Source organism: Arachis stenosperma, chromosome 10 (genome assembly GCF_014773155.1).
Source record: "Arachis stenosperma cultivar V10309 chromosome 10, arast.V10309.gnm1.PFL2, whole genome shotgun sequence".
Classification (NCBI taxonomy): Eukaryota; Viridiplantae; Streptophyta; class Magnoliopsida; order Fabales; family Fabaceae; genus Arachis; species Arachis stenosperma.
In genome coordinates this window covers 103384521-103406284 of record NC_080386.1, presented here as the reverse complement: position 1 = coordinate 103406284, position 21764 = coordinate 103384521, and the positions used below count along the sequence as shown (strand labels likewise).

Here is a 21764-nt window from a genome sequence, read left to right as displayed (position 1 = left end):
AAGGCGAGGCCTCTACGGCATGAAAAATAAATTTAACCTATAAATAGATAATAATATATTTTTCTACTCTACTTAAGAACAAAGTACTACTACTACTTAGGAACATACTACCATGTGTCTATTCTACAGTTGTCTCTAAATTACTTATGTTGGTAAGCAAATCATAATTAAGTCATACAAATCCTATACAATCAAATATTATTCTACATTCATCATACAGTCCAACCCTTAAAGCATCTTAGTGTTTGTCACTACGAGACTACCCTAACAATGTCCACATACTTAGATTAATCGAACATAATGCAACTAACCTCAAAGTCGGCCGCCCCAGCGTAATGCGACGTCTCGTTTAATCTGTTGATATCTCCGTCGTTGCCCGTCTGGCGTACCATCACTGTATCGGACTCAAATATGGTAGGAAACGGTTAAAAGAAGGGAGAAAGAGTTTGACTAGGTCAAAGTAGGGTCCAAAAAGAGACTGTAAACGAGTAATACTTATAGGCGCCGTTCGTTTTTATCTCGTGTACAGTATAAACGAAATATGACTGAAACTCAAATCAATAAATATTTTTAAATTTATTTATTTCAATAATTAATGCTTTTATTTTATTTATTTAAATAAAAAATCCCAACTGTGCCTGTGCTTACTATTCAGGATTGAAAATTGAAATAGCATTTCCCATTTGATAATTGCACGGAAAGTTCCAAGTGCATTACACTAGAGTACACTCGCACATACCAACCCCACCCTAGTATATATACTTATCTCTTTCACCCGTCATCTCTCTCGTCATTTTGATACTCCGTTTTCCCGTGGAGAGAAGAGAGCGACAGAGTGCATAGTCATAGCCGTCGTCTCAGTGCTTGGCTTTGGTTATCATCCTTCCAGTTCATCTCGTCTATTCTCTCTCTCTCAGGGTATTCATTTCATTTCACCTTTTTCTACCGCTTCTGTTCCAACTCTGCTTAATTGTGCTTACTTCACTTTAAATTTTAGTTGTATATCGTAGCTTCTCTGCATAGTAAGCTTTCCCTCGCTGCTTTACTTTCGATATCCGTCCACTCATCGTTGGATTTGATAACGGCGATTCGTTTGACTTGATCTGAAATTCTTCATAAATGAAGGTCAAACAGGATTCTGGAAGAGACGTTGTTGATCTATAAATTGTGTGATGCATATAGTGTTCCCCTGCTTTTGATACCGATCTTATACTTTAGAGATCTAGGATCTGCTTAAACTTGACTTATTTGGATAACTGATGTGCTTGTTGACCTTGACCTCGATTTTATGGTCTGGTGTTATATTCAAAGCGATTCTGGTTGTTTTTATTTGTTGACCGGCTCCATATTTTAATTTAATTTAATTTAATTTAATTTTTTATTATAGATCTTTCGTTAAGTAGAACATCATTTGGTAATTGAAGTAAATTTAAGGTTTTCTATGTCCTAATGGAGATGCTTAGCATTATAACTTCCAAATTTTTCAGTTATCTTTCTATTATTGTGTAGGTCTTAATCTTATGGTAGTAAAATTTTCCATTTCCCTGACTTTCCCTTTATTTTCTATAGGATGATTAATTTATACTAAGCTGATAAGTGTTTGAAGTAAACGTATTCTTTAATGGTTATCTAGCAGGTTCATATTCATAAAAGATGGCAGATGGTGAGGATATTCAGCCCCTTGTCTGCGACAATGGAACTGGAATGGTGAAGGTTAGTACTGAGTAGGTTTTTTTATGTTTGCATCTGTATATATTAGTCTTGGTTTCTTTAATGATTCAGCTATTTTAATCTCATCTGTGCAGGCAGGATTTGCTGGCGATGATGCACCCAGGGCTGTGTTTCCTAGTATTGTTGGCCGACCTCGCCATACTGGTGTTATGGTTGGGATGGGTCAAAAGGATGCCTATGTAGGTGATGAAGCCCAATCCAAAAGAGGTATTCTTACTCTAAAGTACCCTATTGAGCATGGTATAGTCAGCAACTGGGATGACATGGAAAAGATCTGGCATCATACATTCTACAATGAATTGCGTGTTGCTCCTGAGGAGCACCCTGTGCTTCTAACGGAGGCTCCTCTCAACCCAAAGGCCAACAGAGAAAAGATGACCCAAATCATGTTTGAGACCTTCAATGTTCCCGCCATGTATGTAGCCATCCAGGCTGTTCTCTCCCTCTATGCAAGTGGTCGCACAACTGGTTTGTATTTCTAGAAATCTGTCTTGGTTAATTTGTTTTTCATCACATGATTATGTGCCTCAATCAAATCCTCCAAACAGGTATTGTTCTGGACTCTGGTGATGGTGTAAGTCACACTGTACCAATCTATGAGGGGTATGCACTTCCACATGCCATCCTTCGATTGGATCTTGCAGGGCGTGATTTAACTGACTCTCTGATGAAGATCCTCACCGAGAGAGGGTACATGTTCACCACCTCAGCTGAGCGGGAAATTGTCCGTGACATAAAGGAGAAGCTTGCATATGTTGCCTTAGATTATAAGCAAGAACTTGAGACGGCAAAGAGCAGTTCTGCAGTTGAGAAGAACTATGAGCTTCCTGATGGACAAGTCATCACAATTGGAGCTGAGAGATTCCGTTGTCCAGAAGTTCTTTTCCATCCATCTATGATTGGAATGGAAGCTGCTGGAATCCATGAAACCACCTACAACTCTATCATGAAGTGTGATGTTGATATCAGGAAGGATCTGTATGGCAACATTGTTCTTAGTGGTGGGTCTACCATGTTCCCTGGTATCGCCGATCGTATGAGCAAGGAGATTACTGCGCTTGCACCTAGCAGCATGAAGATCAAGGTTGTGGCTCCACCAGAGAGGAAGTACAGTGTCTGGATAGGAGGATCAATCCTTGCATCTCTCAGCACCTTCCAACAGGTAATTCCCTCTCGTTTTATACTCAATGTCAGCACTTTGTGTTGTATTCCTATTAACTTGTAGATTGATCCCTAAAATGGGCTTTCGTTTTGCAGATGTGGATATCCAAGGGTGAATATGATGAGTCTGGCCCATCCATCGTCCACAGGAAGTGCTTCTAAGTTAAAACTGTAGTTTTAATGGTGAGGTTTTTTTCGTTGCTTTTTTCGTGTCTGTCAGGTTATGTGAACCATGTTGCGTGGTTAGGATTGTTGGAGGGCTATGTTGTAAGCCAGATGTATCATATTTTTATTTGCGGCCATCTGCCAGATATGGTGGTTTGTGGATGTGTTTAAGTAGGTTGTCTTTTTAGCAGGGGAGTCTTTGTGATGCTTATTTTATTTTATTTTATTTTTTTATTTTTGCCTTTTCCCCCTTATTTAAAAAGTTTACGTTTGAAGGATTTTTGGTCCTCGAAATATTTACTATATTTCTCTTGCGAATTCTTGTAACAGTATCACACCAGTAATTCACGCTCGTAAATTTCCGCTGGATTTATGCCTGAATTAATTGCTGGAATTTTACTATTTGTCTGAAGGTGAGAGAAATTGGAAGAAAATAGATTGATGGAGACGAAAATAACACTACTACTAGTATTAAAAAGGATTTAGGGTGTTTGAGAACGGTAAAGAATTAAATTTCTTTCAAGTATTTTTAATGAAAAAAATTTAAGAACTAGTAGAATTTATTACTCTTTATTAATATTTTGTCATTAGTCTAATTTTTTTAGTTTGGTAATTTAATAATATATTTTTAGTCAATATTTTTAAATATGATTAGATAATTATTGGATAAAAATAATAAATTTTATTAGTACGCTAATATTCTTCATTTTTAAGTATTTACTTTTTTTAAATAGTTTATTATGTGAAAATTAATTTATGTTTGAACAGTTTCATTGCTGATTTTTTTGTTCTAGACTATTAATTATTTCTGCTTGTTTCATACTAGTTTTCGCAAAGAGAATTAGGTCATCAGCAAAAGTAAACGTGAGAGAAAGAGCTGACCATCCCTATTTAAATGGATCGGTTTTTCAAATTTCAAGTTAACCGCGGTCTCAATGAGATGAGAGTCATTCCATGCAAAATACAAAAATATAAAGAGAAATAGGATCACTTTGGTGAATATTTCTCATGGGAATGAATTTTTTCGAAGTTTTTCCAAAAAGAATCCTTTTCTTGACCATAGGGATGCAAGCACAAATTAATTCAGTGATGTGAGAAGGAAGTCCAATATTACAGAGAATTTTTTTTATGAAACTCAATTTTAATCTATCATACACCTTTTTAAAGTTGATTTTGATGGTCATCCAATCTTTAGGACCTTACTTGATCTTTGATAGAATGAATGATTTTTTAGATTATAATAATATTATCAGAACTCCGCCGTTCAGGTACAAAACTACATTGAGTAGGATTCACCAACTTATCCATAACCTTCCTTAATTTGTTTTCAAGAGTTTTAGTGAGTACCTTATAAGAGACATTGCACAGGTTGATTGGCCTCATCTACTTCAGATTTAATATAGGTTCAACTTTTGGAATGAAAGTGAGAAGAGTGTCATTAATCAGCTTGCAAAGATCAGGTCCCACATTATTCCATTGATTCTGATAAAACACAGCTTGAATACCATCAATATCTAGAGCATTTAGATTTTTAATTTTAAAAATAGACTCTTTAATTTCTATACGAGAGATAGGTCTACCAATAAGTTGTAACTCTTTTGAGAAAGAGGAAGAAAAGAGTCTTTAAGAATAAAGGTGACATCTAGAGAATCATTTGAGTAAAGATTAGAGTAGAAGACAGTGGCCATATTTTCTAAGGCATTTTTATCAAACACCTAGTTACTATCAATATCTTGGAAAGACTCAATCCTGTTTCTTTTTCGTCTGGTAATGGTAGTACCATAGAAATATTTGGTATTTCGATCTCCGAACTCTATCTACTTGCATCTAGAGATATCTAGAACTAGAGGATCTCTTCGTGGAAAAGAGTTTCTTCATACTTTTGCCAAAGATCGGATTAAAAATTCTAAAGGAAAAAGTTGTTACTGAGATTCATACTAGTTGTAGTCCCATGTAGCATCCTAATAATAATTCTACTCTTTCTTATGTGAACGTTACTAAAAGTATTAGAATTTCAATTCCTCAGAGAACTTGAAAAGTTTCGATACAATTAGACCAAGAATTTAGAAACCTCCAATAAGAACTAACCATATTAGAAAAATCTAAATGCATTAGCCAGGCTGCTTAAAATCTAAAAGAAGGTCTCCCTAAATTATTGTGAACATTAGACTTAAATTGGAGACATATAACTTAGTGATCAGACTTGAATTTTGGCAAGTGAATAATCTTAGAATCAGAGAAACAGGTCAGTCACGCCAAATGATCTAAGAATTCCACCAAATTCCCCCTTCTCCAAGTAAACGGCCATTTATAAAACCTAAATAAAAAATACCACAAACAGAAACACAAGATTGAAAATCAACACAAGTATTTCTATTATCATTGGTATCACTTTTACGATTTAAATCCTGAGTATTTCTATTATCATTGGTGCCACTAAAAAACTACAACTATTAAGCATACAAGAAAATTACAAAGAAGAAGAAGCTACGCAGGCAAGGAGATGAGGGAAGAAAAAATCCTAACCTTGAAGTAGAACTAGCAGAAAACACAGTAAGAAGCACTGATAAAGTTTTGGAAGTACCAATACAATGATAAAAGAAAGTTCTTGAAGGCAAGAAGACGCAATAGAAGCAATGTGAAGAAGATGAAGAATTTCTGAAAAATAAGGAAATATAAAAACTTGGAAGAAATGAAAAGAAGAAAGAGAAGAATGTAAGCAAATATATATATATATATATGGAAGTGAAGAGCAATAAAGTAAATTTATTGGGTTTTAAATGCTGTGTATAGTTAAAAAAAACTGAAAAAGTGCACGAACAATTACAAAAAGATGAAGCGACAATTCAATTGAATCACATCGAGTCAACCGACTACGTTCCAATCACATCGAGAAGACCGACCTATGAAAAACACTAAAATGAGACACTTGTACGACCTCTCAACAAACTAATTAGAAGACGACAATATAACTTGCTTGCTCAAAGATCGACTTATGAAACTTTGAACTTGAGTAGGGGTACTATTTATACCCTGACCCAAAGATAAAAGCCAGGGTCCAAATAAATAACCTAATTACATAAGGAGTACAAAAGTCCAACAGATCCATCCTGATTATGTTGGTTAGACACATGGGTCAGTCCACCCGATATGCTCGAGACACAGGTTCTATAACCTGCGCACCGACCCACCTTGCATGGCAAGTAAAACCTTGTCAAGCACCACTTCGAATGCCATTCATAGCTCAGTCACCACCATGACATAGGATAACTTCCCTAAAATTAAGGAAGAAACTACCTACTACCGTAAGTGAAAATATACAGGAATGATGCTCAAGTCATCACCTACCTCTATAAATATGATCAGCGGATAATTTATACGCTTTTTGGCATTATTTAGGTAGTTTCTAGTATGATTTAGTTAGTTTTTAGTACATAATTATTAGTTTTTATGAAAAAATCATATTTTTGAACTTTACTATGAGTTTGTGTATTTTTCTATGATTTTAGGTATTTTCTGGCTGAAATTGAGGGATCTGAGCAAAAATTTGATTCAGAGGCTGAAAAGGGACTGCAGATGCTGTTGGATTCTGACCTCCCTGCACTCGAAATGTATTTTTTGGAGCTACATAAGCCCAATTGGCATGCTCTCAATTGCTTTGGAAAGTAGACATCTTGGGCTTTCCAGAAATGTATAATAGTTCATACTTTTTCCGAGATTTGATGGCCCAAATTGGCATCAAAACGCCGGTCAGAGACCCTTTTCTGGCATTTAACGCCAGAACTGGCATAAAAGCTGGAGTTAAACGCCCAAACTGGCACCAGAGTTGGCGTTTAACTCCAAGAAAAGCCTATTCACGTGAAAGCTTCAATGCTCAGCCCAAGCACACACCAAGTGGGACCTGGAAGTGAATTTCTGCATCATTTACTTATTTCTGTAAACCCTAGGTTACTAGTTCACTATAAATAGGACCTTTTACTATTGTATTTTCATCTTTTTGATCATCTTTGATCTTGGGATCAGGTCTTTGAACCCTTGTTCTTATATATTTTCAACGGTGGAGTTTCTACACATCATAGATTAAGGTGTGGAGCTTTGCTGTTCCTCATGAATTAATGCAATTACTACTATTTTCTATTCAATTCAAGCTTATTCTTATTCTAAGATATCCATTCGCACTTCAACATGATGAATGTGATGATCAAGTGACACTCATCACCATTCTCACTTATGAACGCGTGCCTGACAACCACTTCCCTTCTACCTGAAAACAAGCTTGAATACATATCTCTTGGCCTCCTGGTCCACAACGCATGGTTGCCCCTCTCCTGACAACAGAGCCTTCCATTCCGTGAGATCAGAGTCTTCGTGGTATAAGATAGAATCAATTGACAGCATTCTTGAGATCCGAAAAGTCTAAACCTTGTCTGTGGTATTTCAAGTAGGATCTGGGATGGGATGAATGTGACGAGCTTCAAACTTGTGAGTGCTGGGCGCAGTGACAGTGCGCAAAAGGATCAATGGATCTTATTCCGACACGATCGAGAACCAACAGATGATTAGCCATACGTAACCCGTAGCTGGACCATTTTCACTGAGAGGACGGACGGTAGCCATTGACAACGGTGATCCCCCAACATACAGCTTGCCATGGAAGGGAGTACGCAAGATTGGATGAGGACAATAGGAAAGCAGAGGTTCAGAGGGAACAAAGCATCTTCATACGCTTATCTGAAATTCCCACTAATGAATTACATAAGTATCTCTATCTTATTTTATGTCTTATTCATCTTTTAATTCTCAAAACCCCATAACCATTTGAATCTGCCTGACTGAGATTTATAAGGTGACCATAGCTTGCTTCAAGCTGACAATCTTCGTGGGATCGACCCTTACTCACGTAAGGTATTACTTGGACGACCCAGTGCACTTGCTGGTCAGCTGCGCGGAGTTGTGAAGAAAGTGTGTGTATCACGATTCTGTGTACCAAAATACCTCATCAAATTCAAGTATTTCTCAATCTTAATTCACTTAAGCCTGCTTAAAACTCTTGTTAGCTTAAGCATCGAAATTCCTTGTAAGTACTCCCTTCCATCATACGCTCAAGGACGATGGACAGTTTCACCGCTCTGGTGAACGAGTCGCAACCTTCATCCAAAGTAGTTTGGGCCTCACGTCTAGGCTGATAGAGTATAATTAGGATCAATTAAATCAATTAGCATTATTTGGCATATATGTATATTTATCATGGGATATTACGCTTTTATTGTTTTGATTCTTCTAGCACCCATATATACCCTTGTACATTGTATCATTCTCAACTCACTCAATAATACACCATACTTTTCCTAGTTTAGTCTCTTGTATCTAACATGGTATCAGAGGATAGGTTTTTTTTTTCAAGAAAAATCGTTCTTAGCCTTTCATGTTTTCTTCTTCCTACAACCTCTTTCTACCCGTTTTCGATCTTTTTTCCGACGTTTTTCTTTGTCAATGACCACATCATTCTCTTTGTCTCATCGTCCTGAGTCCAACGAGCCGAACCACGCCGCCAAAAATGACCTGATGTGCCGCCGTCGCAAGCTTCCTGCCCGCCATGACCTCTTCTCCCTTCCAAACGAATCCAGAACTGTTGATTTGCTTCCAAGATCAACGCTCCAGAATCATCCACGTGTCGAAGACGCGTTGCCTCAGTCAACCCGCGCATCGCCCCGACCCGATCCGACTCCAACTCCACGCTCCAGCTCACCGCCGTGTCATCCTTGACGTATCTTCTTCCTCCAATCAGGCCTCGTCATGTATCCTCCCCTTCTGACGTGGCAGACAGTGGGACCCTCTCTAAAGGTTTTTGGTGAGCTTTTTTCAATTTTGCCTTCCATTTTCTCGATTCTGCCCTAATTTTGTTGTTTCTTCTCTTTCTTGTTTTTGTATCTACTATCACGGAAAAGTCAGATATTTTTGCTGCCACAAACAGAAAGGGTACATTTTGTCGTAACTGTAACCGTTTTGGGAATCTCTTCTCAGATTGTCCTTCTATTGAATGTCGAAAATACAAACAGAAAGCTCACATTTGCTCTAATTGTCTAACATTATTCTGCCATTATTGCAAGCTCTTGGGACACTTAATTACTACCTGTCCTACTCGCCCACAACGTTTAGACCAGAACAAGTATCATTCTCGTTCCAACTACACTAATCAGAATGTGCCTGCTTTTACTGCTGATGTTACTGCTACTGAAATTCACCAACTTTGCTTCTTTCAATCCACCTTCTGTCTCTCCATCCAACATTAAGTCTCTTCTTAAGCTACTTTTCTTCTTTTCTAGTATTATCTATGCTGCTCTTTCCACTCCTCCAGATAATTCTAAATGATATTTTGATTCTGGTTGCTTTAATCACATGTCTCCTTTACGTCATCCTTTTTCATCTTTGTCTACCACCACAAATGCACCTTCTGTTAACACTGCTGATGGTTTCCTCTTGCATGTGACATATAAGAGTTTCACTTCACAGTCTAATCTTAATAGCCTGATACTTATTTTATTCTGAAATTAAACTTTAATCTTATATCTATTGGTCAACTTGTTGAACTCGATTTTGATGTCAATTTTTCTATTTCTGGTTGTCGTGTGCAGGATCATCGGATGGGACAAATCATCGGGACTAGACGTAAGGTCAAAAGGTTGTTTGAGCTTGAGAATCTTCATATTCCTGTGCTATATCTCTGTGTTATTTCTTCTCTATCTATCCTTCACTTGTGACATCATCGTCTTGCCCACAGCTCTTTAGAAAAATTGCGTCCTCTTGTGTCTAAAGATATTTTGGGTCAGGTTAATAATGAGTCTTTTGATTGCATTTCTTGTCAAATTGCCAAACAATCTACTTTATCTTTTCACAATAATTCATCTCTTACTTGCTTTCCTTTTGATTTTATCCACTCTGATATTTGAGCCCCACCTCCAATGCTTCTATGGGAGGGACTCGATACTTTGTAGTTTTCATTGAAGATTATTCACGCTTTAATTGGGTTTATTTGATGACTAATCATTATGAGCTACCTCAGATTTATATTAACTCTGCCGCTATGATTAAAACTCAGTTTTCCTAGGTCATTAAAGATTTTTTGACGCGATAATGCTATGGAATACCGTGACTCCAAACTTTTAACTTTTCTTGCTCAATAGGAAACTTTTTCTGAGTTTTCTTGTCTTGATACGTCTCAACAAAATGGACGGGTTGAACGTAAACACCGTCACATTCTTGACTCTATTCGTGCAATGCTTATTTCTTCTTTGTGTCCTGAGCATACTTGGGGTAAAGCTATTCTTACTGTTATCCATGTTATCAATAGACTCCATTCTTCTGTCCTTGGTAACATTACTCCCTTTGAGTGTCTTTATCATACTTCTCCAAATTACAATTCTCTTCAAATTTTTTGTTGTTTGTTTTGTTCTTCTTCAGCCTCATGAACATAATAAACTTGAACCTCGAGCTCACATTTTTCTTGGTTATGGCACTAAACACAAGAGTTTTCGTTGTTGGGATCCTCTTTCTAGATGTATTCGTATATATCGTCATGTTGTAATTTGGGAGTATGATGAGCGGATAATTTGTACCCTTTTTGGCATTGTTTTTAGTATGTTTTTAGTATGATCTAGTTAGTTTTTAGTATATTTTTATTAGTTTTTAGTTAAAATTCACTTTTCTAGACTTTACTATGAGTTTGTGTGTTTTTCTGTGATTTCAGGTATTTTCTGGCTGAAATTGAGGGACCTGAGCAAAAATCTGATCCAGAGACTGAAAAGGACTGCAGATGCTGTTGGATTCTGACCTCCCTGCACTCGAAGTAGATTTTCTGGAGCTACAGAAGCCCAATTGGCGCGCTCTCAACGGCGTTGGAAAGTAGACATTCTGGGCTTTCCAGCAATATATGATAGTCCATACTTTGCCCAAGATTTGATAGCCCAAACCGGCGTTCAAAGTCACCCTCAGAAATTCCAGCGTTAAACGCCGGAACTGGCACCAAAATGAGAGTTAAACGCCCAAACTGGCATAAAAGCTGGTGTTTAACTCCAAAAAGAGTCTCTATACGAAATTGCTTCATTGCACAGCCCAAGCACACACCAAGTGGGCCCGGAAGTGGATTTTTATGTCATTTACTCATCTCTGTAAACCTTAGGCTACTAGTTTTCTATAAGTAGGACCTTTTGCTATTGTATTAGACATCTTTTGATCATGCTTTGATGATTAAACCCTCTTTGGGGGAGGCTGGCCATTCGGCCATGCCTAGACCTTGTTCTTATGTATTTTCAACGGTGGAGTTTCTACACACCATAGATTAAGGTGTGGAGCTCTGCTGTACCTCGAGTATTAATGCAATTACTATTGTTCTTCTATTCAATTCCGCTTGTTCTTTGTCCAAGATATCACTTGTTCTTCAACTTGATGAATGTGATGATCCGTGACACTCATCATCATTCTCACCTATGAACAAGGTGACTGACAACCACTTTTGTTCTACAAGCAACCAAGGCTCTAGTGAATATCTCTTGGATTCCTGATACACGATGCATGGTTGATCGCCTGACAACCGTGTGCTCGCTTGACAAACGAGCCAGCCATTCCGTGAGATCAGAGTCTTCGTGGTATAGGCGAGAAAAGATGGCGGCATTCAAGAGAATCCGGAAGGTCTAAACCTTGTCTGTGGTATTTTGAGTAGGATTCAATGATTGAATGACTGTGACGTGCTTCAAACTCCTAGCAGGCGGGGCGTTAGTGACAGACGCAAAAGAATCACTGGATTCTATTCCGGCCTGACCGAGAACTGGTGTGCGAAATTGTGATCACTACACAACTTTGCACAACTAACCAGCAAGTGCACTGGGTCGTCCAAGTAATAAACCTTACGCGAGTAAGGGTCGATCCCACGGAGATTGTTGGTATGAAGCAAGCTATGGTCACCTTGTAAATCTTAGTCAGGCAGACTCAAATGGGTATAGTGATATACGAATAAAGCATAAAGATAAAGATAGAGGTACTTATGTAATTCATTGGTAAGAACTTCAGATAAGCGTATGAAGATGCCTTCCCTTCCGTCTCTCTGCTTTCCTACTGTCTTCATCCAATCCTTCTTACTCCTTTCCATGGCAAGCTTATGTAGGGTTTCACCGTTGTCAGTGGCTACCTCCCATCCTCTCAGTGAAAATGTTCCTATGCTCTGTCACAGCATATGGCTAATCAGCTGTCGGTTCTCGGTCAGGCCGGAATAGAATCCAGTGATTCTTTTGCGTCTGTCACTAACGCCCCGCCTGCTAGGAGTTTGAAGCACGTCACAGTCATTCAATCATTGAATCCTACTCAGAATACCACAGACAAGGTTAGACCTTCCGGATTCTCTTGAATGCCGCCATCTATTCTCGCCTATACCACGAAGACTCTGATCTCACGGAATGGCTGGCTCGTTTGTCAGGCGAGCACTCGGTTGTCAGGCGATCAACCATGCATCGTGTATCAGGAATCCAAGAGATATTCACTAGAGCCTTTGTTGCTTGTAGAACAAAAGTGGTTGTCAGTCACCTTGTTCATAGGTGAGAATGATGATGAGTGTCACGGATCATCACATTCATCAAGTTGAAGAACAAGTGATATCTTGGACAAAGAACAAGCGGAATTGAATAGAAGAACAATAGTAATTGCATTAATACTCGAGGTACAGCAGAGCTCCACACCTTAATCTATGGTGTGTAGAAACTCCACCGTTGAAAATACATAAGAACGAGGTCTAGGCATGGCCGAATGGCCAGCCTCCCAAATGATCTAAGAACTAGATGTCCAAAGATTCCCAGATGAAAATACAATAGTAAAAGGTCCTACTTATAGAAAACTAGTAGCCTAAGGTTTACAGAGATGAGTAAATGACATAAAAATCCACTTCCGGGCCCACTTGGTGTGTGCTTGGGCTGAGCAATGAAGCAATTTCGTGTAGAGACTCTTCTTGGAGTTAAACGCCAGCTTTTATGCCAGTTTGGGCGTTTAACTCCCATTTAGGTGCCAGTTCCGGCGTTTAACGCTGGAATTTCTGAGGGTGACTTTGAACGCCGGTTTGGGCCATCAAATCTTGGGCAAAGTATGGACTATCATATATTGCTGGAAAGCCGAGGATGTCTACTTTCCAACGCCGTTGAGAGCGCGCCAATTGGGCTTCTGTAGCTCCAGAAAATCCACTTCGAGTGCAGGGAGGTCAGAATCCAACAGCATCTACAGTCCTTTTCAGTCTCTGGATCAGATTTTTGCTCAGGTCCCTCAATTTCAGCCAGAAAATACCTGAAATCACAGAAAAACACACAAACTCATAGTAAAGTCCAGAAAAGTGAATTTTAACTAAAAACTAATAAAAATATACTAAAAACTAACTAGATCATACTAAAAACATACTAAAAACAATGCCAAAAAGGGTACAAATTATCCGCTCATCACAACACCAAACTTAAATTGTTGCTTGTCCTCAAGCAACTGAAGATCAAATAAGATAAAAAGAAGAGAATATGCAATGAATTCCAAAAACATCTATGAAGATCAGTATTAATTAGATGAGCGGGGCTTTTAGCTTTTTGCCTCTGAACAGTTTTGGCATCTCACTCTATCCTTTGCAACTCAGAATGATTGGCTTCTTTAGGAACTCAGAATCCAGATAGTGTTTTTGATTCTCCTAGTTAAGTATGATGATTCTTGAACACAGCTACTTATTGAGTCTTGGCCGTGGCCCAAAGCACTCTGTCTTCCAGTATTACCACCGGATACATACATGCCACAGACACATAATTGGGTGAACCTTTTCAGATTGTGACTCAGCTTTGCTAGAGTCCCCAACTAGAGGTGTCCAGGGTTCTTAAGCACACTCTTTTTGCCTTGGATCACAACTTTATTCTTTCTTTTTCTTTCTTTTTCTCTTTTTTTTTTCGCCTCTTTTTTTTTCTTTTTTTTCTTTTTTTTTTGTATTCACTGCTTTTTCTTGCTTCAAGAATCATTTTTAATGATTTTTCAGATCCTCAGTAACATGTCTCCTTTTTCATCATTCTTTCAAGAGCCAACATTCATGAACCACAAATTCAAAAGACATATGCACTGTTTAAGCATACATTCAGAAGACAAAAATATTGCCACCACATCAAAATAATTAAACTGTTATACAATTCAAAATTCATGCAATTCTTTTTCTTTTTCAATTTAAGAACATTTGTTTGTTTAAGAAAGGTGATGGATTCATAGGAAATTCATAACTTTAAGGCATAGACACTAAGACACTAATGATCACAAGACACAAACATGGACAAACATAAGCATTAATTTTCGAAAAAAAAACAGGAAATAAAGAACAAGGAGATTAAAGAACGGGTCCACCTTAGTGATGGCGGCTCTTTCTTCCTCTTGAAGATCCAATAGAGTGCTTGAGCTCCTCAATATCTCTTCCTTGTCTTTGTTGCTCCTCTCTCATGATTCTTTGATCTTCTCTAATTTCATGGAGGATGATGGAGTGTTCTTGATGCTCCACCCTTAGTTGTCCCATGTTGGAACTCAGTTCTCCTAGGGAGGTGTTCAGTTGCTCCCAATAGTTTTGTGGAGGAAAGTGCATCCCTTGAGGCATCTCAGGGATCTCATGATGAGTGGGGTCTCTTGTGTGCTCCATCCTTTTCTTAGTGATGGGCTTATCCTCATCAATGGGGATGTCTCCCTCTATGTCAACTCCAACAGAATAACAGAGGTGACAAATGAGATGAGGAAAGGCTAACCTTGCTAAGGTAGAGGACTTGTCCGCCACCTTATAGAGTTCTTGGGCTATAACCTCATGAACTTCCACTTCTTCTCCAATCATGATACTATGAATCATGATGGCCCGGTCTAGAGTAACTTCGGACCGGTTGCTAGTGGGAATGATTGAGCGTTGGATAAACTCCAACCATCCTCTAGCCACGGGTTTGAGGTCATGCCTTCTCAATTGAACCGGCTTCCCTCTTGAATCTCTCTTCCATTGGGCGCCCTCTTCACATATGACTGTGAGGACTTGGTCCAACCTTTGATCAAAGTTGACCCTTCTAGTGTAAGGATGTTCATCTCCTTGCATCATGGGCAAATTGAATGCCAACCTTACACTTTCCGGACTAAAATCCAAGTATTTCCCCCGAATCATAGTAAGATAATTCTTTGGATTCGGGTTCACACTTTGATCATGGTTCTTGGTGATCCATGCATTGGCATAGAACTCTTGAACCATCAAGATTCTGACTTGTTGAATGGGGTTGGTAAGGACTTCCCAACCTCTTCTTCGGATCTCATGTCGGATCTCCGGATATTCACCCTTTTTGAGTGAAAAAGGGACCTCGGGGATCACCTTCTTCAAGGCCACAACTTCATAGAAGTGGTCTTGATGCACCCTTGAGATGAATCTCTCCATCTCCCATGACTCGGAGGTAGAAGCTTTTGCCTTCCCTTTCCTCTTTCTAGAGGTTTCTCCGGCCTTGGATGCCATAAATGGTTATGGAAAAACGAAAAAGCAACGCTTTTACCACAACAAACTTAAAAGGTTTGCTCGTCCTCGAGCAAAAGAAGAAAGAAGAGAGTAGAAGAAGAAGAAATGAGAAGAAGGGAATGGCTTTTGTGTTCGGCCAAAGAGGGGGAGAAGTGGTGTTTAGGTTGTGGGAAAATGAAGGGGTGAATAAGGGTTTATATAGGAGAGGGGGGGTCATGGTTCGGTCAAGTGAGGGTGGGTTTGGGTGGGAAAGTGGTTTGAATTTGAATGGTGAGGTAGGTGGGGTTTTATGAAGGATGGATGTGAGTGGTGAAGAGAAAGATGGGATTTGATAGGTGAAGGGTTTTTGGGGAAGAGGAGTTGAGGTGATTGGTGAATGGGTGAAGAAGAGAGAGAGTGGTGGGGTTGGTGGGGATCCTGTGGGGTCCACAGATCCTGTGGTGTCAAGGAAAAGTCATCCCTGCACCAAATGGCATTCAAAATCACGTTTTGAGCCATTTCTGGCGTTAAACGCCGGGCTGGTGCCCATTTCTGGCATTTAACGCCAGGTTCTTGCCCTTTTCTGGCGTTTGACGCCAGTCTGGTGCCCCTTTCTGGCGTTAAACGCCCAGAATGGTGCCAGACTGGGCGTTAAACGCCCAACTGCTAGCCTCACTGGCGTTTAAACGCCAGTGGGTTCTTCCTCCAGGGTGTGCTGTTTTTCTTCCTGTTTTTCATTCTGTTTTTGCTTTTTCAATTGATTTTGTGTCTTCTTATGATCATCAACCTACAAAAAAAAATAAAATACAAAGAGAAATAGATAAAATATAACATTGGGTTGCCTCCCAACAAGCGCTTCTTTAATGTCAGTAGCTTGACAAAGGGCTCTCATGGAGCCTCACATTTTCTCAGAGCAATGTTGGAACCTCCCAACACCAAACTTAGAGTTTGAATGTGGGGGTTCAACACCAAACTTAGAGTTTGGTTGTGGCCTCCCAACACCAAACTTAGAGTTTGACTGTGGGGGCTCTGTTTGACTCTGATTTGAGAGAAGCTCTTCATGCTTCCTCTCCATGGTGACAGAGGGATATCCTTGAGTCTTAAACACAAAGGATTCTTCATTCACTTGAATGATCAGTTCGCCTCTATCAACATCAATCACAGCCTTTGCTGTGGCTAGGAAGGGTCTGCCAAGGATGATGGTTTCATCCATGCACTTCCCAGTCTCTAGGACTATGAAATCAGCAGAGATGTAATGGTCTTCAATCTTCACCAAAACATCCTCTACAAGTCCATGGGCTTGTTTTCTTGAGTTGTCTGCCATCTCTAATGAGATTCTTGCAGCTTGCACCTCAAAGATCCCTAGCTTCTCCATTACAGAGAGGGGCATGAGGTTTACACTTGACCCTAAGTCACACAGAGCCTTCTTAAAGGTCATGGTGCCTATGGTACAAGGTATTGAAAACTTCCCAGGATCTTGTCTCTTTTGAGGTAATTCCTGCCTAGACAAGTCATCCAGTTCTTTGGTGAGCAAAGGAGGTTCATTCTCCCAAGTCTCATTTCCAAATAACTTGTCATTTAGCTTCATGATTGCTCCAAGGTATTTAGCAACTTGCTCTTCAGTGACATACTCATCCTTTTCAGAGGAAGAATACTCATCAGAGCTCATGAAAGACAGAAGTAAGTCCAATGGAATCTCTATGGTCTCATTTTGAGCTTCATATTCCCATGGTTCCTCATTGGGGAACTCAATAGAGGTCAGTGCACGCCCACTGAGGTCTTCCTCAGTGGCGTTCACTTCCTCTCCTTCCTCTCCAAATTCGGCCATGTTGATGGCCTTGCACTCTCCTTTTGGATTTTCTTCTGTATTGCTTGGGAGAGTACTAGGAGGGAGTTCAGTAACTTTCTTGCTCAGCTGTCCCACTTGTGCCTCCAAATTCCTAATGGAGGACCTTGTTTCAGTCATGAAACTTTGAGTGGTTTTGATTAGATCAGAGACCATAGTTGCTAAGTCAGAGGGGTTCTGCTTAGAATTCTCTGTCTGTTGCTGAGAAGATGATGGAAAAGGCTTGCCATTGCTAAACCTGTTTCTTCCACCATTATTGTTGTTGAAACCTTGTTGAGGTCTCTCTTGATTCTTCTATGAGAAATTTGGATGATTTCTCCATGAAGAATTATAGGTGTTTCCATAGGGTTCTCCTAGGTAATTCACCTCTTCCATTGAAGGGTTCCAAGATCATAGGCTTCTTCTTCAGATGAAGCATCCTTAGTACTGCTTGGTGCATTTTGCATTCCAGACAGACTTTGAGAGATCAAATTGACTTGTTGAGTCAATATCTTGTTCTGTGCCAGAATGGCATTCAGAGCATCAATCTCAAGAACTCCTTTCTTCTGATTAGTCCCATTGTTCACAGGATTCCTTTCAGAAGTGTACATGAATTGGTTATTTGCAACCATTTCAATCAGCTCTTGAGCTTCTGTAGGCGTCTTCTTCAAATGAAGAGATCCTCCAGCAGAGCTATCCAAAGACATCTTGGATAGTTCAGAGAGACCATCATAGAAAATACCTATGATGCTCCATTCAGAAAGCATGTCAGAAGGACATTTTCTGATCAATTGTTTGTATCTTTCCCAAGCTTCATAGAGGGATTCTCCATCCTTTTGTCTGAAGGTTTGGACTTCCACTCTAAGCTTACTCAATTTTTGAGGTGGAAAGAACTTTGCCAAGAAGGCATTGACTAGCTTTTCCCATGAGTCCAGGCTTTCTTTAGGTTGTGAGTCCAACCATGTCCTAGCTCTGTCTCTTACAGCAAAAGGGAATAGCATAAGTCTGACCTCAGGGTCAACCCCATTGGTCTTGACAGTGTCACAGATTTGCAAGAATTCAGCTAAGAACTGATGAGGATCTTCCAATAGAAGTCCATGAAACTTGCAATTCTGTTGCATTAGAGAAACTAATTGAGGCTTAAGCTCAAAGTTGTTTGCTCCAATGGCAGGGATAGAGATGCTTCTCCCATAGAAGTCGGGAGTAGGTGCAGTAAAGTCACCCAGCACCTTCCTTGCATTGTTTGTATTATTGTTGTTTTCGGCTGCCATGTGTTCTTCTTCTTTGAAGATTTCTGTTAGGTCCTCTACAGAGAGTGGTGCTTTGGCTTCTCTTAGCTTTCTCTTCAAGGTCCTTTCAGGTTCAGGATCAGCCTCAACAAGAATACTTTTGTCTTTGCTCCTGCTCATAAGAAAGAGAAGGGAACAAGAAAATGTGGAATCCTCTATGTCACAGTATAGAGATTCCTTTAGGTGTCTGGTAGCGCAAAATTGTGAACAATACTTTTTCACAACTCTCATAATCCCTGGTCATGAACTCCAAAAACTTGGTGGTTCAATTCCATGGCATTACACAACTTCGCACAACTAACCAGCAAGTGCACTGGGTCGTCCAAGTAATACCTTACGTGAGTAAGGGTCGATCCCACGGAGATTGTTAGCATTGAAGCAAGCTATGGTCATCTTGTAAATCTTAGTCAGGCAAACTCAAATGTATATGATGATGAACGAAAATAATATAAAAGATAAAGATAGTGATACTTATGTATATCATTGGTGTAAGAGCTTCAGACAAGTGTATGAAGATGCCTTCCCTTCCGTCTCTCTGCTTTCCTACTGCCTTCATCCAATCCTTCTTACTCCTTTCCATGGCAAGCTCGTGTAGGGTTTCACTGTTGTCAGCAGCTACCTCCCATCCGCGCAGTGAAAGCTAATGCACGCACTCTGTCACAGTACTGCCAATCACCGGTTTGGTTCCCTCCCCTACCGGAATAGAATCACTCTTTTGCGTCTGTCACTAACGCCCAGTAGGTTACAGGTTTGAAGCACGTCACAGTCATTCAATCATTGAATCCTACTCAGAATACCACAGACAAGGTTAGACCTTCCAGATTCTCTTGAATGCCGCCATCAGTTCTTGCCTATACCACGAAGACTCTGATCTCACGGAATGGTTGGCTCGTTTGTCAGGCGAGCACTCGGTTGTCAGGCGATCAACCATGCATCGTGCAATCAGGAATCCAAGAGATATTCACTAAGCCTCAGATGCTTGTAGAACAAGAATGGTTGTCAGTCACCTTGTTCATGGGGGAGAATGGTGATGGGCGTCAATCATCACCTTCATCATGTTGAAGAACAAGTGATATCTTGGACAAAGAACAAGCGGAATTGAATGGAAGAACAATAGTAATTGCATTAATACTCGAGGTACAGCAGAGCTCCACACCTTAATCTATGGTGTGTAGAAACTCCACCGTTGAAAATACATAAGCATAAGGTCTAGGCATGGCCGAATGGCCAGCCTCCCAAAGAGGGTTCAATCATCAAAACATGATCAAAAAGCTCCCCTAATACAATAGTAAAAGGTCCTACTTATAGAAAACTAGTACATAGATGAGTAAATGACAGAAAAATCTACTTCCGGGCCCACTTGGTGTGTGCTTGGGCTGAGCAATGAAGCAATTTCGTGTAGAGACTCTCCTTGGAGTTAAACGCCAGCTTTAGTGCCAGTTTGGGCGTTTAACTCCCAATTAGGTGCCAGTTCCGGCGTTTAACGCTGGAATTTCTTGAGGTGACTTTGAACGCCGGTTTGGGCCATCATATCTTGGGCAAAGTATGGACTATCATATATTGCTGGAAAGCCCAGGATGTCTATTTTCCAACGCCGTTGAGAGCGCGCCAATTGGGCTTCTGTAGCTCCAGAAAATCCACTTTGAGTGCAGGGAGGTCAGAATCCAACAGCATCTGCAGTCCTTTTGAGTCTCTGGATCAGATTTTTGCTCAGGTCCCTCAATTTCAGCCAGAAAATACCTGAAATCACAGAAAAACACACAAACTCATAGTAAAGTCCAGAAAAGTGAATTTTAACTAAAAACTAATAAAAATATACTAAAAACTAACTAGATCATACTAAAAATATACTAAAAACAATGCCAAAAAGTGTATAAATTATCCGCTCATCACAACACCAAACTTAAATTGTTGCTTGTCCTCAAGCAACTGAAAATCAAATAAGATAAAAAGAAGAGAATATGCAATGAACTCCAAAAACATCTATGAAGATCAGTATTAATTAGATGAGCGGGGCTTTTAGCCTTTTGTCTCTAAATAGTTTTGGCATCTCACTCTATCCCTTGTAATTCAGAATGATTGGCTTCTTTAGGAACTCAGAATCCAGATAGTGTTATTGATTCTCCTAGTTAAGTATGATGATTCTTGAACACAGCTACTTATTGAGTCTTGGCTGTGGCCCAAAGCACTTTGTCTTCCAGTATTACCACCGGATACATACATGCCACAGACACATAATTGGGTGAACCTTTTCAGATTGTGACTCAGCTTTGCTAAAGTCCCCAATTAGAGGTGTCCAGGGTTCTTAAGCACACTCTTATTTGCCTTGGATCACAATTTTATTTCTTTCTTTTTCTTTCTTTTTTTTTTCTTTTTTTTTTTTCGTTTGCTTCCTTCTTTCTCTTTTTTTTTTTTATATTCACTGCTTTTTCTTGCTTCAAGAATCATTTTAATGATTTTTCAGATCCTCAGTAACATGTCTCCTTTTTCATCATTCTTTCAAGAGCCAACATTCATGAACCACAAGTTCAAAAGACATATGCACTGTTCAAGCATACATTCAAAGAACAAAAGTGTTGCCACCACATCAAAATAATTAAACTATTATAAAATTCAGAATTCATGCAATTCTTTCCTTTTCAATTAAGCACATTTTTATTCAAGAAAGGTGATGGATTCATAGGACATTCATAACTTTAAGGCATAGACACTAAGACACTAATGATCACAAGACACAAACATGGATAACCATAAGCATAAAAATTGAAAAACAGAAGAATAAAGAACAAGAAAATCAAGGAACGGGTCCACCTTAGTGATGGCGGCTCTTTCTTGCTCTTGAAGATCCTATGGAGTGCTTGAGCTCCTCAATGTCTCTTCCTTGTCTTTGTTGCTCCTCCCTCATGATTCTTTGATCTTCTCTAATTTCATGGAGAAGAATGGAGTGTTCTTGATGCTCCACCCTTAGTTGTCCCATGTTGGAACTCAATTCTCCTAGGGAGGTGTTTAGTTGCTCCCAATAATTTTGTGGAGGAAAGTGCATCCCTTGAGGTATCTCAGGGATCTCATGGTGAGAGGGGTCTCTTGT

The 21764-nt window shown here is 39.5% G+C and overlaps 1 protein-coding gene and 1 non-coding gene across 2 annotated transcripts; both read left to right on the top strand.

Moving 5' to 3' along the window:
* Positions 1-1636: 1636 nt before the first annotated feature.
* LOC130954362 (actin-7-like) lies at positions 1637-3054 on the top strand. The gene is made up of 4 exons (XM_057881105.1): positions 1637-1713; positions 1806-2199; positions 2280-2893; positions 2989-3054. Exons 1-4 carry the CDS (start codon positions 1654-1656, stop codon positions 3052-3054), a joined length of 1134 nt encoding a protein of 377 aa, XP_057737088.1. The 5' UTR covers positions 1637-1653.
* Positions 3055-18148: 15094 nt separating this feature from the next.
* On the top strand, positions 18149-18256 carry LOC130958225 (small nucleolar RNA R71). The gene has a single exon (XR_009077358.1). It is a non-coding gene; the product is annotated as a small nucleolar RNA R71 (small nucleolar RNA).
* The last annotated feature ends 3508 nt before the right edge of the window (positions 18257-21764 follow it).

Coding starts and splice junctions, on each gene's coding strand:
- LOC130954362 (XM_057881105.1), top strand. CDS start 1,654: ATGGCAGATGGTGAGGATATTCAGCCCCTTGTCTGCGACAATGGAACT. Junction 1,714..1,805: donor ATGGAACTGGAATGGTGAAG/GTTAGTACTGAG, acceptor TCATCTGTGCAG/GCAGGATTTGCTGGCGATGA. Junction 2,200..2,279: donor TGCAAGTGGTCGCACAACTG/GTTTGTATTTCT, acceptor TCCTCCAAACAG/GTATTGTTCTGGACTCTGGT.